Here is a 14,729-nt window from a genome sequence, read left to right as displayed (position 1 = left end):
GGACAGTGTATTGAAATATGAACGTACATAAGGGGTGGGGCCAGATGAGCATGTTGCTTTTCGAACATACTTCTACATTTCCTATAAATATACACACACACACATTATTATTGTTATTATTGATGTTTAAAATAAACACATTCAAATGTTGTTACCCTAATGTGTTCATGAGTGAGTGAGTGACCAGTAAAACATCCCACAGTAAACCTTTCAGCCTCTCCTCAGCACGGGTCACTAATAAAGACACATCCAGTTTTAAATATGCATAAATATGGTTGCTTTATTCATAGAAATGTCAGGTTAGTGTTGTGATCATGAAATATATATATATATATATATATCTACATACACACACTGTTAAGTGTTACATTAAAAAGACTAAAGAGGAACGATAGACGATGTCTCCGTCGGGTCGTCCAGTGCTCGGTTTTGTCTTTCAGCACGATCCAAACTCTTCGATCCATTTCTCATACTTCTCCAGGTCGGCCGCAGACACAGACTTGGACACTTTTCTCAGACTTGACTCAAAGTCCTCCATGGTGGTGGGCATGTGCATTTCATCCCGGGAAATGTTGCGGATCTCCTCCTGTGTGAGGCCCTCGATGCGTCGCCTCATGGCCATCAGAGACGCATCCCTGCAGAACACACACACACACACACACACACACACACACACACACACACACACACACACACACACACACACACACACACACACACACACACACACACACACACACACACACATCTATGCATTTCTATCTTCAAGTCATTACTAATCATTTCAGAAACAAAACAACAGTGGTTGGTGACGGACATCATTCATATTCATGAATATGATACATAAAGATATCATTTATGTTCATATATATATATGTATATATATATATACATATGTATATATATATAATATTATATATATAGTTAGTTTAATGGAATATATATACATATACATATATATATATATATATATATATATATATATGTATATATATATATATATATATATATATATATATATATATATATATATATATATATATATATATATATATATATATATATTCCATTAAACTAACTCAGCTAATATACAGAAGACCAATGCTTCAATGACCATAAATGATCAGGTTTATGTAACACATGAATACTTTAAAACAACTTTTAAATGGTGTACATTAGATTATATATAATGGGCCATGTTGTGAGGACATTTATATGCACAGATTTGTGCATATTAGCGCTGAAACAATTATTAATCAATTACTAAATGAATCATCAGCTATTTTTATACCATTATTGTTCAGCTTCTGGTTTCTTTGCTTCAAACAACAAAGAGATTCATCAATCATTCAAACTGAATCGGTTTGGTTTGTGGACAAAACCAGTCATTTGAAAACATCTGATCAACGTTCTGATATTTTATGCACTAAACAATCACTCATAAAATCATCGACGATGACTGAGGCCCAATGTCTTTCTGGAACAGGAAGAACAGCCTCACCTGCACACATTGGTGATATCAGCTCCTGAGTAACCCTCCATCTGCTCTGCGATTTTATCCAAGTCCACATCACTGGCCAGCTCCAGTTCCTTCAGGTTGATCCTCAGCAGTTCCACTCGGCCGTTGGCTGCAACAGAAAAGGAGGCAACACGAGCTGATCTCTGCGCGGAGGAGTTCACTATTCACGTTTGAGCCGACACGTGCTGAATCTATGACCTCACAGCGTGTTGACAGCTCAGCTACTGACATTCTTTGAACTTGTGAATGTTCTTCTGTCCTTTATTAGCAACTGTAATGTGATCACTGTTTTAAAAGGTCAATACATAACATCATTTAGTGAGAACATTTAAAAACAAAATGTTTTGAACTTGACTCAGAGTGAATAACTCTCTGTGACACAATAACTCAAGTGAAGGAGTGACTGTACTTGAAGGCAGAGGGATGTAGATCCTCTTCTCCAGTCGTCTCCTCAGAGCTTCGTCAATGTCCCAGGGGAAGTTGGTTGCAGCCAGGACCATCACCATCTTTGAGGGGTTGTCGTTTTCTGACGCTCCACCAACACCTAAGCATCAGCGACAACAGGGTAAAAAGCCTCTGAGAAGGAATACTTGCATCAAAACAACAACAATAACAACAACAACAACAACAACAACGGATTTACAGCATCACATTTCCATCATGATAATATAAATGCTTAGAATTCCTCAACCAGAGTCCACACCGGAATCTGCCCTTGACCTCTGATCACGAGCATCACTGTCATCATACCATCCATCTGCACCAGCAGCTCTGCCTTGACTCTCCTGCTGGCCTCATGTTCCTCTGAGGTTCCTCTGCGGCTGCACATGGAGTCGATCTCATCGATGAAGATTGTAGTTGGAGCATAAAAACGTGCCTGAGTGAACAAAAACACAACGTTTCTGATTCCACTAGAGAAATGTGAAGGAAGTGAATACACCTCACTCACGCTGTCCTGCAAGCAACAGAAAAGCCAGTGTTTAAGTTTGTCCTTTCTGAGGCACCGTACAAACATGGCCCTCGATGGATAATCAAATGTAAACAAAGGGGCGAAAGGAAACAAGCACATGTTGAAAACAAAGGAGGGGTTCTTTTCTTCTTTTCTTCTTTTCTTCTCGTGTTGTGAGAATGTATCTTGAAAAACACGCACAGTGACGCGCGCGAACAGCGAGACGTACCAGGAGAAACAAAAGGTTTCAAGCTCTAGTCCGCGTGATGCAGAGTTTCTACATCGTCTTCAACAATAATAGTATTCTGGAGTTTTGGAGGATACATTTGGTGCATAATAAAGTGCTTTTACTGCCGAGTTCAAGCTCGTTTGTAATGAAGTGAAGAGCACAATCAAGTCAACACCACGCGTGATCTCACCATTTCAAAAAGCAGACGAACGAGCTTTTCGGACTCTCCTCTGTACTTGGACGTGAGCGTAGACGAGGAAACGTTGAAGAACGTGGTTCTGCATTCAGTAGCGACGGCTTTGGCCAGAAGTGTCTTCCCGGTGCCAGGAGGTCCCACCATGAGCACACCCTACATGAGGAAGTCCGTGTGATTACATGTCAACACTTGACCAAAGAAATCAAAGTCTCTTCAATCGCTACCTTCCACGGCCTCCGTATGCCTTTGAAAAAGGCCGGCATCCACATCGGCAACACCACGGCCTCTTTCAGGAGTTTCTTGGCATCTTCCAGGTCTGCGATGTCGTCCCTATGGAAACAGATTGGACAGAGCTAAAGGTGATACTAGTGATATCAATTCATTTATTCATAAATCTACCAGACCGGGCAAATCCCAAAGGCCCAGATAAAACTCAACACTTACAAATGTAGTTAAAACACAAATATCTAAATATCTCAGAGTGGTGGCTGCCCTCCCCCTTACAGAGAGGGTGAGAAGCTCAGGCATGTGGGAGGGGCTCGCAGTAGAGCTGAAAGGAGTCAGTTGAGGTGGGTCAGGCACCTGGTAAGGATGCCACCGGGGCGGCTTCCTCGGGAGGTGTTCCTGGCACTCGGGCGAGACCAAGGACTAAGTGGGGAGATTATATCTCGTCATTGCCCTGAGAGTCTGCCTGGGGATCCCCCCAATCAGAGCTGGACCATGTGGCCAGGGAAAGGGAAGTCTAAGACCTCCGAGACCCGATCTCAAATACGCGTGGATGGATGACAGAGTTCTTCAATATATAATTATTTAGATTAAGCAACTGTGTGTGTTTATTATCATTATTATTATTATTATTATTAGAGTTGTATTCATAATAGAGTTCTTCAATATATACTTATTTAGATTAAGCAACTGTGTGTGTTTATTATCATTATTATTATTATTATTATTAGAGTTGTATTCATAATAGAGTTCTTCAATATATAATTATTTAGATTAAGCAACTGTGTGTATGATTTATTATTATTATTATTATTATTATTAGAGTTTTATTCATAATAGAGTTCTTCAATATATACTTATTTAGATTAAGCAACTGTGTGTGTTTATTATCATTATTATTATTATTATTAGAGTTTTATTCATAATAGAGTTCTTCAATATATAATTATTTAGATTAAGCAACTGTGTGTATGATATTATTATTATTATTAGAGTTGTATTCATAATAGAGTTCTTCAATATATATACTTATTTAGATTAAGCAACTGTGTGTGTTTATTATCATTATTATTATTATTATTATTAGAGTTTATTCATAATAGAGTTCTTCAATATATACTTATTTAGATTAAGCAACTGTGTATTGTTTTATTATCATTATTATTATTATTATTATTAGAGTTGTATTCATAATAGAGTTCTTCAATATATAATTATTTAGATTAAGCAACTGTGTGTGTTTATTATCATTATTATTATTATTAGAGTTGTATTCATAATAGAGTTCTTCAATATATAATTATTTAGATTAAGCAACTTTATGTGTGTTTATTATCATTATTATTATTATTATTATTATTAAGTTTTATTCATAATAGAGTTCTTCAATATATACTTATTTAGATTAACAACTGTGTGTGTTTATTATCATTATTATTATTATTAGAGTTGTATTCATAATGGGGTTCTTCAATATATACTTATTTAGATTAAGCAACTGTGTGTGTTTATTATCATTATTATTATTATTATCATTATTATTATTATTAGAGTTGTATTCATAATAGAGTTCTTCAATATATAATTATTTAGATTAAGCAACTGTGTGTGTTTATTATAATTATTATTATTATTATTATTATTAGAGTTTTATTCATAATAGAGTTCTTCAATATATACTTATTTAGATTAAGCAACTGTGTGTGTTTATTATCATTATTATTATTAGAGTTTTATCAGATGAGGAAAAGTAAACCGCTGATTTCTAAAGCTCAGTATTGGCCACAGAAAAATACATTAGAGAATCGAGAATTTTAAAATAGTCAACTGCAGGACAAGCACCAAATATTGTTTTATATTATGTATTAATATTTAGCATGGTTTATAAAAAAGAGTAAAAACATACCATTTAATATTTGGATTCTGAGATATAATGTCTCTCTCCAGAGCTTCCACCAAGTCTTTGTCATATCCTGTCCCGTCAAATTTTTTCACTTCCTTCTCCTGGACCTCTGCTTTGCTCTGGAAAACACACGACATGAAACCCACAGAACTGGACTGACAGGCTGCAAGTGTGGACACAGTTTACTCAACAGTGTTTGGAAATATACTAGTTTGTGTTCATTCAAACTACGACCAATCAAATGTTGCTCACCTTGTCCTCCTTTGTTTTGCCCGAGGCCTCCTTCGCTTCCTTCGCCTCCTTTGCCTCCTTCGCCTCCTTCTTTTCTTTGCCTTTGGGTGGTTTTCTTTTGTCTCCATTGGCTCCACGAGGCAAGTGCCTCTGCTGGGCCCTCATAGCCACACTCAGGTAGTTGATGGGAGGTTTGTTGTCTTTACAAGGGTTCGCCGAACGTCTGACAGGACAAGGAGAATGTCTGAAGAGGACCAGAAAATGTGATCATGTCATGTTACAATATATGACAATTATCACGACACTGGACTCACTGGACAAGTTTGTTCATTTCTATATTATCAAATAGATGATGAGTTACTTCTTCCTCACAGGTTGCATGACCATGGTCATTTTTCTCTGCTTTTTAATCTGCTTTGAATACACAGATGAAAGTGGACTTACGCCAGTTTACCTCAACACTGTTAGTGGAGCTCATGGACATGGCTCATGTTTTCCTCAGTGATGATGAGGTCGATTTCATCACGTAAAGCACTTTGTGCTATACAAATAAAGTTAGAGTGATGGACACTCTTCGCTTCGCAGCCAAAACAGCCAAAAGACAAGCTCATTATTTATTAATATTTCCGGGTTTCTTTGGTCGTCTATGACAGCAAACTGAATATCTTTGGTTTGTCGATGAAACAAATGAAGATGTCATTATCAGGTTTGAGAAAATGATCATTTGGGGCATTTTATGAATGTAAAAACAAATCAATAAATCAAGATATTGACAATAATAATAATAAAAAACAGCCTTTTAACAAGTTTTCCAACGTGCCATTAAGTGTAGGAAGAGCTGCACAAACAAAGAGGCAGTGTGACGTTTGCTAATCTCCATCATATGACTTTATCAGGAACAGTGTTCACAAACCACTTACACAGGCTTCACACAGCACTTAGGATCGAGTTGATCTGGTTCCACAGAGGACTGGCGTGTTTTTATTATTGCATTTGTTTCTCTGATGATGTGAATTCTCTCAAGACTTTGATATTCAATCTAGATTCAGAGGGTTATAATCCAATGAGCATGTACCTTTTATAATACAAAACTCAATAGCTCAATGGAAACGAACTGAAACGCCATTGGCTCCATCCAACAATTGTTTTCATAACTCTATTAACTTCATAATGACTTTCTTGGTAAAAAACATTAAAATAGTTGCTAGTGTGCTATATAAATAATAACATGAGAGCACAGAGGAAAACTGTGGGACATGAATGTGTGAGTGCTCTGCCTTCTGCCTGCTCAAACCAGGCTCCACCCACTCACTGACTTTGAACCCTTGCAGATTTCCCTGCTGTTGTGAACACGTTCTGAACGTCACGTCCTTCATGTCTCAAAAACAGCTCCAGGGAACAGTGTCCAACGAGGAGACACCCTGCTTCGACTTGAGAAGAGATTTATTTTCTACGTCTTCTGTTGTCATTTGTTTCAAAAGTGGTGAACGAAGACGGTGAAAACTTGTTCTAAGCAAAGAGAACTAATAGCCGTTGATATGTGGCCACGTCTTCACGTCACTCTAACACAAGCATACTTTCAGGTGTTTTCAGTGCAAATATGCACCAAAGCAGTCTGACGGAAACGCCGGTGAACTCTGTCTACGGTGCCACAGTGCTCACGAGCAACAGTCAACAAAAGGAGCTTCATATTAAAGTTGTAAATAACTGACAGTTGTGATACCTCTGTTCCACATGTACAGGCCTGATGTCACAGTCGTCGTTAGTACTGGGCTTGGCAGGCGTCGCGTCCAGCTGAAACTTCTCCAGAGTGGACATTATATCCTGAACCTGTTGATTCTCCTCACTGATTTCTTGCCACACCTGTAAATAAAATAAAAAAACACACATCAGAAAATCCAGCTTTTTCTCGTCGACATGTTGTGACGTTGTGAACGCTCCAGTTACCTGCTGCCATCTCTGCTGAACGCTGCTGTCCCGCACAGTGTACATATACTTCTTTATTTGCTCTAACAATCCATGGTAGAGGACACTGGCCGAGTTGTAGTTTCCCAGCAGGGCATACTCACGGGCCAGCTCCACATTTTCAGTGATTTCTCGTAGACTCATGCTGTCGTGGAAACAGAGACCACATGTCAGCCTGCTGAGGGACTGAAAAACGTCCAACCGCAACTCTATGAGGGACATGAAAGGATTTAGCCCTTTTCCATTACACAGTTCTCGCACTACTCATTTATAGAGCATTTGATAAGACTGCAGCAGAGTCATTAACAATGAAAATGTGATATATTTCACATTAGCGTGTGACAGCAGCATGATGTTGATGTCCATCGTTGCTCCACGTCAGCTTAGCTCTCAGCTCATTATAACTATGACCAGATTCCTCTCGGCTTGTTTCTTGTAATAAAAGGAAAGAAATATTGTTTAACGTTTAAAGATTGTTCATTTACACTTCAGTTGTCTTTGTCATGTGAAATCTGTACGAGGCAAAATCCACAACCACAATGAAAAAACCTCTTTAGATGAGAGACAGTTGACACTTTACAAAGGGCTGCTGATGTCTGTAGACACAGATTACACTGTCAACTACAGGTTTGACTTCTTTCTGGACACTTTATGGTCATATTGCACTAGGGCTGCAGCGATTATTTGATTAAACATTTACTAAATTAATTGCCAACTATTTCAGAATCGATTCAGATGTGATTTTTTTTCAACCGTTAAAAACAACTTCTCAGATTTTTCAGCTCCAAAACGTGACTATTTTCAGTTTTCTTTGCTCCTTGAACATTGAAAAACATTGAAACTGAATCAGACATTTGAGAACATCATTATTTCCATGTTTTTTTCTGACATTATTAAAAGCACATACTATTAGCAGTTAAAGGTACTGAGAGAAAAAGTGTGTGCATCCTCTATTTTCATAAGGGACGAGCCTATACGATACTTGGTATCGGTGTGATACGAGTCAAAATCGCTGGATCGGATATCAGAAAAAGAAAGATAAAAAAGAAAAATACAATCCAAAAGTCAGAAACTATGGCAAGCCCTTGTAACATTTAAACACTAAGTTTAAGTCCGGAATTAACATTGTACATATCAACAACGTCTTTCTGTAACGTAATTGTGACTCGATAGAGATATCTGCAACTCGTCACACATCTTAAATGACAACTGCAGATATCTGTAATTGAGTTTTGACTAGGCAGAATGAAAGTTAAAGATATCTCAAACGTCATTATGACCAGTGCAAATTATTGAGCAACGTCATGCTCTATTTTAGATACCCATAAATACGTAATTTCCCCCTCCCGCCATAATCAAAGAAGAGGTGGGTTTACTTTCTTATTTCTATGAATGGAAGAAGAAAGAAGCAGTCATGGCTTTGGCTCTAATCGAAGAAAACACCAGAAAAGAGCCCTCACACGGGGGATTAGTGGAGAGAGAGAACATCGTTCTGTTGAAAACTGTGAGAGAAATCTCGGAAGAATTGCAGCATTAAAAAGCCGACATGGCACTAATTAAGCTAACGGTTAACAGGTGCTGGTTCTCTGCCATTGAATTGTAGATATCTGTAATTCCAGTTTGAGATATCTACAATTTGATTCTGACTAGTCAAAACTCTAATTCAAGATATCTGTAATTACATTTTGACTAGGCAGAATGAAAGACATTTCTAATTTCAGATATCTCTGGAATCTTGAATTGAGGTGAATTAAAGATAACTTGAACTGGAGTTAGGACTAGTCAGAATCAAACTGTAGATATCTCGGACTGGAATTACAGATATCTACAATTCAATGGCAGATATCCGTAACATTGTTGATACACGTAATGATAAACCCCATACAAATGAATGGCAAAAGTGACGTCATTTGTCCTCGGAAGAACGTCTGAAATGACAATTATGGATAGGAAGAATGTAGTAATATCTGAAATGTTGTTTTAGACTAGGCGACAGTGAATTAGAGATATAATATAGCTGTTAAATGTTCAAATGACATCTTGCAATCATGAATGAAAAGACAAACTTAGCAGAATGTTGATATTTTATGGACAAAGTTGTGGACACTTTGGTACAATCCTTACATTAGCTGTGTGTGTACAATGTACACGACAGACACACTAAAACACGGTGCTTCCTTTCAGAGTCTCAACAAACCGTACTACTGACTACTTTTGTATTTGTATCTACAGACAGCACGTATATGCTGACAAGACAACACTGTCCACACAATGTGTTCCGAGAACGTTTTCAACGAAACGACGCTTACTTCGTTGGCTTTTTACGCTTCGTCGTTAGCATCTCGGTGCGGCGTTAACGTGACGACGAAACTTGAAACCGGCTGCTGCTTTTTAAAGTTTCAAAACACCGACAGAACACAACAGTATGTATACGGTTCAACACATCAACACTTACACACAGTCAGAACTCCAGAACTTCAGTCCAGAACTTTAGTCCTCGGGTTCTGTCGCTTGTGACGAGTTCCGCTGCCGCGCGTGACGACAAAAAAACAACAACTTTATTGACACTTCGATTGGCATACAGACATAACAGACATAAAGAACACAGACCAAGGTGCGTTTGAAGTGCTAAGATATGAGTAAAAAAAGAAATAAATACACAAGAAAAAATGCAAGAAAAGAAAGATATATATATATATATATATATATATATATATATATAAGAAATAAATAAGGGAAAAGCACTTCCTCAATCAAAAGGCAGCTATAATATTAATTGAAAAAGTGCGATGTGTATGGTGCTTGTTGAGCCATTGCAGCAGAAAAATACTTTAAGGAATCATATAGTTTTTTTACCATTATTTCCAAAGACTTTCAATATAAATTCAATTGATTCGTAAATTAGGCAAATTGGATGCATTGCTTTTAAAGTTCTGTTTTTGGGAATGAAAATGTTAGCTAAGCAAACAGAGTTCACCAGATTTAGTTATGATTCCAAATGTTACATTGTTACGTTACATTACATGTCATGACATGTCATGACATGTCCCCACCCCACCCTACATTGTCTGGAGACAAAAACGTTGGCATGTTCTCCCCATGTGTGCATAGGTTTTCTCCGGGTTCTCCGGCATCCACCCACAGTCCAAAAACATGCAATATGTGATTAGGTAAATTGGACACTCTAGATTGACCGTAGGTGTGAGTGTGAGAGTGAATGTTTGAATGGTTTGTCTCTACATGTGTCCCTGCGATGGACTGGCGAACAATGGCCCTATGCCAGCTGAGATTGGCACAGCACCCTCCACGACACTCCTGTGGAGGATAAAGCGGTAGAAGGTGGATGGATGGATGGTGATATGATGATGATGGTTTCTGGTTTTTCCATTTACTTTTTGATATTTTCCATAAAATGTCACATATGTCTTTAGGGAGGTTGAAATTGGTGTCACTTGGTGTCACATGTTCTGGAACAGAAGAGAGAGTGTGTTGCTTACGAATGACACACAACACAGTTAGACAATTGGATCTTTAATGTACTACTTCTGTTGAACATGACCTTTCTTTAGTTCATACCTATTAATTTAGTAGCACACATTTTGAATATTTAACAATCATCAATGCACTAAGTCACAGAGAATAAGCTCATTAAAGATAGAGGTTCATCTTGAGCACTCAGCAACAGTGATTTAACAACAATTACTTCATACATCTTTAAATTCATGCACTGATAATAAGTCATTTAAAAATAATGACAAGGGCTGGTGTAGCGCCTCAGAGCAAGGAGCTCACTGGTTTGAATCCCTAATCCTAATATTTTGCTCAATCTGTTGGATGTGTAAATAAGCACATTTATTAAAACAATTTGACCATTTAGCTGTAAGATCTTTTGTGTAAGAAAGTCTGACATCTACAGGTGACATTGCAGATTGCAATTATTGGAGGACTTCTTCACTCACCCCTCGCTTTCCCAACAATTATATTTATATATATATATATATATATGTATATATATATATATATATATATATATATATATACACATATATATATATACATATATATATATACTGTGTATATATGTATGTATGTATAATTGTGTTTGCATAGCCTAACTTGTATATATATATGTATATACTGTATATATATATATATATACACACACACAAGTACAAGTAAGGTAACACTTATACAAGATACATTTCTGCCAATAAACCATCTTAAATGTGACACAGTTGATCTTGAATTAATGCCAGAACTTTCATCAGAACAATTTTATTACTTGACCTCAGAGTGGGAGTGAAGTATGGTTTTTGGTGGCTCTGTGTCTGTGTTTCCACATTTGCTTGCAATATGAGCAACAGAGGCCCAAGAATGTTGATCATGACTTGGATTTGAACACGTAATCTTCTGGAGTTATCTGGAGTCAGACGCTCCACCATTGCACCACAGAGTCTGTAACGCAGGTCAACACAGGCTTGTTGTGTGAATGGGGTGAAGTCTGCCATCTCTGATTGCCTTGTTTCAAAATGTTGTTATAAATGAGGACACTGGGGCGGCTGTGGATCAGTAGGTTGAGGAGGCTGTCTCCCACCGGGAAGGTCCGGGATTCTATCCCCAGCCCCTCAGTATTCCAATGTGTCTGTAAACAGGACATGTAGCAGCTCTTGGCAGCTGTGCTTGCACAACGTCATTGTGAATACTACAGCCAGTTTTTTACAGTTAGGATTTTTTGCAGCTTTTCAATACTTCCGCTGCGTTTCATTGAACGTGATCATTGAGATGGTGCTCATACTCAAGTCTTTGGACCAAGGGTTCAGCATTTGTCCGAACACATCCTTTGCCTTCCTCCTGAAATGCTTCCCCACAATGACGAAAAGGAAGGGGTTCACTGCACTGTTGCTGTACGCCAGATATGTGGACAACTGAATGCCGATGTCTAGGACGTGACCCCAGAGGCACCCAGGCACCAACTGGAAGTAATCCACAGTGTCAAGAAACCGCATTACTTGGTGTGGTGTCCAACAGAAGAGAAAGACTCCCAGAACAGCCAGGACCAAGTATGTGGCCTTTCTCTCTGCCCTTGACCCACGTAACCCTTTAGCTCCCGGGTTATTCAGAGTGGCCATGATGTGATGAGTGCAGTAAGTCACTGCCATCACAGGTACTATAAATCCGAGAACATTGCTGGTGATGTTGTGGTGCAACCTCCACGCTGGGTGTGGGTAGTCCAGAATGCAGGCATCAACACCAGGATCCTCTACGTGCATCACTGTGCGGAAGATCAGGACGGGCAGACTGAAGAGCAAGCCCAGGATCCATATCCCCAAGCAGATACGCTTGGCCCAGGAGGCTCTCCTCAGACGACTGGGGGTCATGGGCTTTACCAAAGCCAGGTAGCGGTCCACACTGACCAGCGTGAGGAACAGAATACTGCAGATGTAGTTCATAGAGATGGCCACATTGATGAGCTTACAGAGAACCTCTCCAAAGTCCCACTGGAACCCCTGGGAGATAGTGACAGCCCAGAACGGTAGGCAGGACATCATGACCAGGTCAGCAGCTGCCAGGTTCCCCAGGTAGATGTCGGCCACAGTGCAGGGCTTCTTCTGCAGACAAAACACACCGAGAACCAGGCCATTCCCCACCACACCAATAACGCTGATCAAACCCAGGTAGAGTGGCTGCAGGGAGGACAGCCACAGCCAGGCTGCAGTGTAGTTACTGCACAGGTCCAGGTCTGGACCCACAGTGGGCACCAACCAGTCTGATGCATTCACAACCATTGGAACCTGTGATGGCAACAAAAATGTCAAAGGTCAAAAGTTAGTTATAAAATGTGCTTCACAAGAAAAGAAAGAGGGAAAACACAGAATTGGACAGATGAGATGCACCAACTGAACAACATGTAATTAAAAACTGTAGTGACTGTATCCATTTCAAATGTAAACAAATGTTTGTTACATTCAAATCATTGTCAAATTATTTCACACAGTGTTGATTATCCACACGACTCTGTTTCAGTATAACACAACTTCAATGAAATTATATTTTCAGTATACAGGCCTTTCATTTTATTAAAATGGTTATTACATTTTTCTTCACCGTTTGTGTTTTCAATCAATTAGGTACAATGATTAAAAAATAAACAGAATAAAAAATGCAGAAAGTAGCCCAAATTCAAAAATCATGAGCTCTCCTTTTTTAGGCAGAGTAAGTGTGTTACTGTACATATATATATATATATTTGATAGCGTCTGACCCATTGGAGAAAGAGAAGGGAGGACCAGACATATTCACACCTAAGAGTTTCCACTAGACTAGACTCATTCAGCCGGTCCTAGTTTGCTTTCATACTGCACTTTAGTGAATGAACCCAAACCTTTAAAAACATATTCCCCTCCTTTTTAACTAGTTTTTTAGGCATATGATGTTGTCAACATATGCAGCAGTTAATGTGTTTGGGTCATACTTTCAAAGGAGTGTCATACAGCATGGTAAACCACTTATTATTATATTTTATAATATTCCAAATACAGCACACAATAAGAATGTTATCGATTCCTTTTTCAGCTTATCTGTATAATGCATACATTATATTTAACATAAACAGCCCACAACATGACTCAGCTAAAATGCAATTGCTGATCTTTATTTACATATTTACAGTTGGTGCATAGTTAAGCATGTGATGTAAATTGGGTCATGTAATTCTGCCTAAATGTTGACTCCTTACACTTTTTGTTCATACTAAGGACAGAGTTTCTCTGGATCAGACAGCACAAAGGGTTCTAAGCTCTATACTACACTGTATTGAAAGTTGAGGAGATGTTTAATTCTAAACTACAACATAATACACTTGTAGAAACATAAATGAAAGGTAATATTACTAAATATTAAAAATTATTCTTTTCTATCTGCTTTGGGAAAAGCTTGCGAAACACTCACCTCACTGTGTTCCCTCTGCCACATCCATCCAGATTCTCCTAATGTTCAGACACTGAAGATAATCACCATGGTAATGGGCCTCAGCTGAAGTGAGCACTGAGTAGCTGCTGAGGTTTATATGCGCAGACCCGAGAGATCATCACTGTGTCGTCATCATCGCGCACAATTTCCACCCACGACCCCCCCAGTCCTGGCTCAGCAGCATGGTATTCACTGTCCATCACGGCTTTCACTTTTCTTCCTGCTTATAAACAGTGTGTTAGTGTTTTTGGCTTCTGTGTTGAAAGCATCATCTGCAAATGTACAAACAAAGCTGAAATGAATGTTAGGAAAAGAAACAGATATTGGATCAAATTCCTGGAATGTGAGGAGTCACAGCTGGCTCACACTCACACAAACAGTGCTCATCAGGATTAGCTGTACTTAATAAAAGCAGGTTCAAATAATAAATCCAGTCACCACGCACATGTGGGGGTGGAGTGGCTCAGTGGTTAAGACCCTACCTTGTGTACCAAAGACATCATGGTCGCAAGTTCGATTCCACCCCTGGCTAATTGTACTTGA

General features: G+C 38.6%; 2 protein-coding genes across 3 annotated transcripts; both read right to left on the bottom strand.

The window, feature by feature from the left end:
* Positions 1 to 260: 260 nt before the first annotated feature.
* Positions 261 to 9,753, bottom strand: katna1 (katanin p60 (ATPase containing) subunit A 1). 2 transcript variants are annotated; one of them, XM_044017716.1, is made up of 11 exons: positions 9,673 to 9,753; positions 7,200 to 7,362; positions 6,976 to 7,115; positions 5,274 to 5,496; positions 5,025 to 5,140; positions 3,118 to 3,223; positions 2,888 to 3,046; positions 2,270 to 2,396; positions 1,929 to 2,063; positions 1,502 to 1,628; positions 261 to 635 (listed from the first exon to the last, which is right to left on the bottom strand). In XM_044017716.1, exons 2-11 carry the CDS (start codon positions 7,359 to 7,361, stop codon positions 437 to 439), a joined length of 1,494 nt encoding a protein of 497 aa, XP_043873651.1. In that variant the 5' UTR covers position 7,362; positions 9,673 to 9,753; the 3' UTR covers positions 261 to 436. The 2 variants fall into 2 exon arrangements, with proteins under 2 accessions (XP_043873651.1, XP_043873652.1); XM_044017717.1 differs by having other exon boundaries at positions 5,274 to 5,475.
* Positions 9,754 to 11,959: 2,206 nt separating this feature from the next.
* On the bottom strand, positions 11,960 to 13,003 carry si:dkey-63b1.1 (B2 bradykinin receptor). Its single transcript, XM_044017713.1, has one exon. It carries the CDS (start codon positions 13,001 to 13,003, stop codon positions 11,960 to 11,962), a length of 1,044 nt encoding a protein of 347 aa, XP_043873648.1.
* Between the last annotated feature and the right edge of the window lie 1,726 nt (positions 13,004 to 14,729).

The sequence above is a fragment of the Solea senegalensis genome, unplaced genomic scaffold (assembly GCF_019176455.1).
Source record: "Solea senegalensis isolate Sse05_10M unplaced genomic scaffold, IFAPA_SoseM_1 scf7180000015769, whole genome shotgun sequence".
NCBI classification, from domain to species: Eukaryota; Metazoa; Chordata; class Actinopteri; order Pleuronectiformes; family Soleidae; genus Solea; species Solea senegalensis.
The sequence above is the reverse complement of the archived record's forward strand: the minus strand, read 5'-3'. Positions and strand labels throughout refer to the sequence as shown.

Excerpts from the sequence above, each read along its gene's own strand:
- katna1 (XM_044017716.1), bottom strand. The coding sequence starts at position 7,361 with ATGAGTCTACGAGAAATCACTGAAAATGTGGAGCTGGCCCGTGAGTAT. Across the intron at positions 5,497-6,975 it reads CCTGTACATGTGGAACAGAG|ACATTCTCCTTGTCCTGTCA; the intron begins GTATCACAACTG and ends GGTCCTCTTCAG. Across the intron at positions 1,629-1,928 it reads CTACATCCCTCTGCCTTCAA|CCAACGGCCGAGTGGAACTG; the intron begins GTACAGTCACTC and ends TTTCTGTTGCAG.
- si:dkey-63b1.1 (XM_044017713.1), bottom strand. The coding sequence starts at position 13,003 with ATGGTTGTGAATGCATCAGACTGGTTGGTGCCCACTGTGGGTCCAGAC.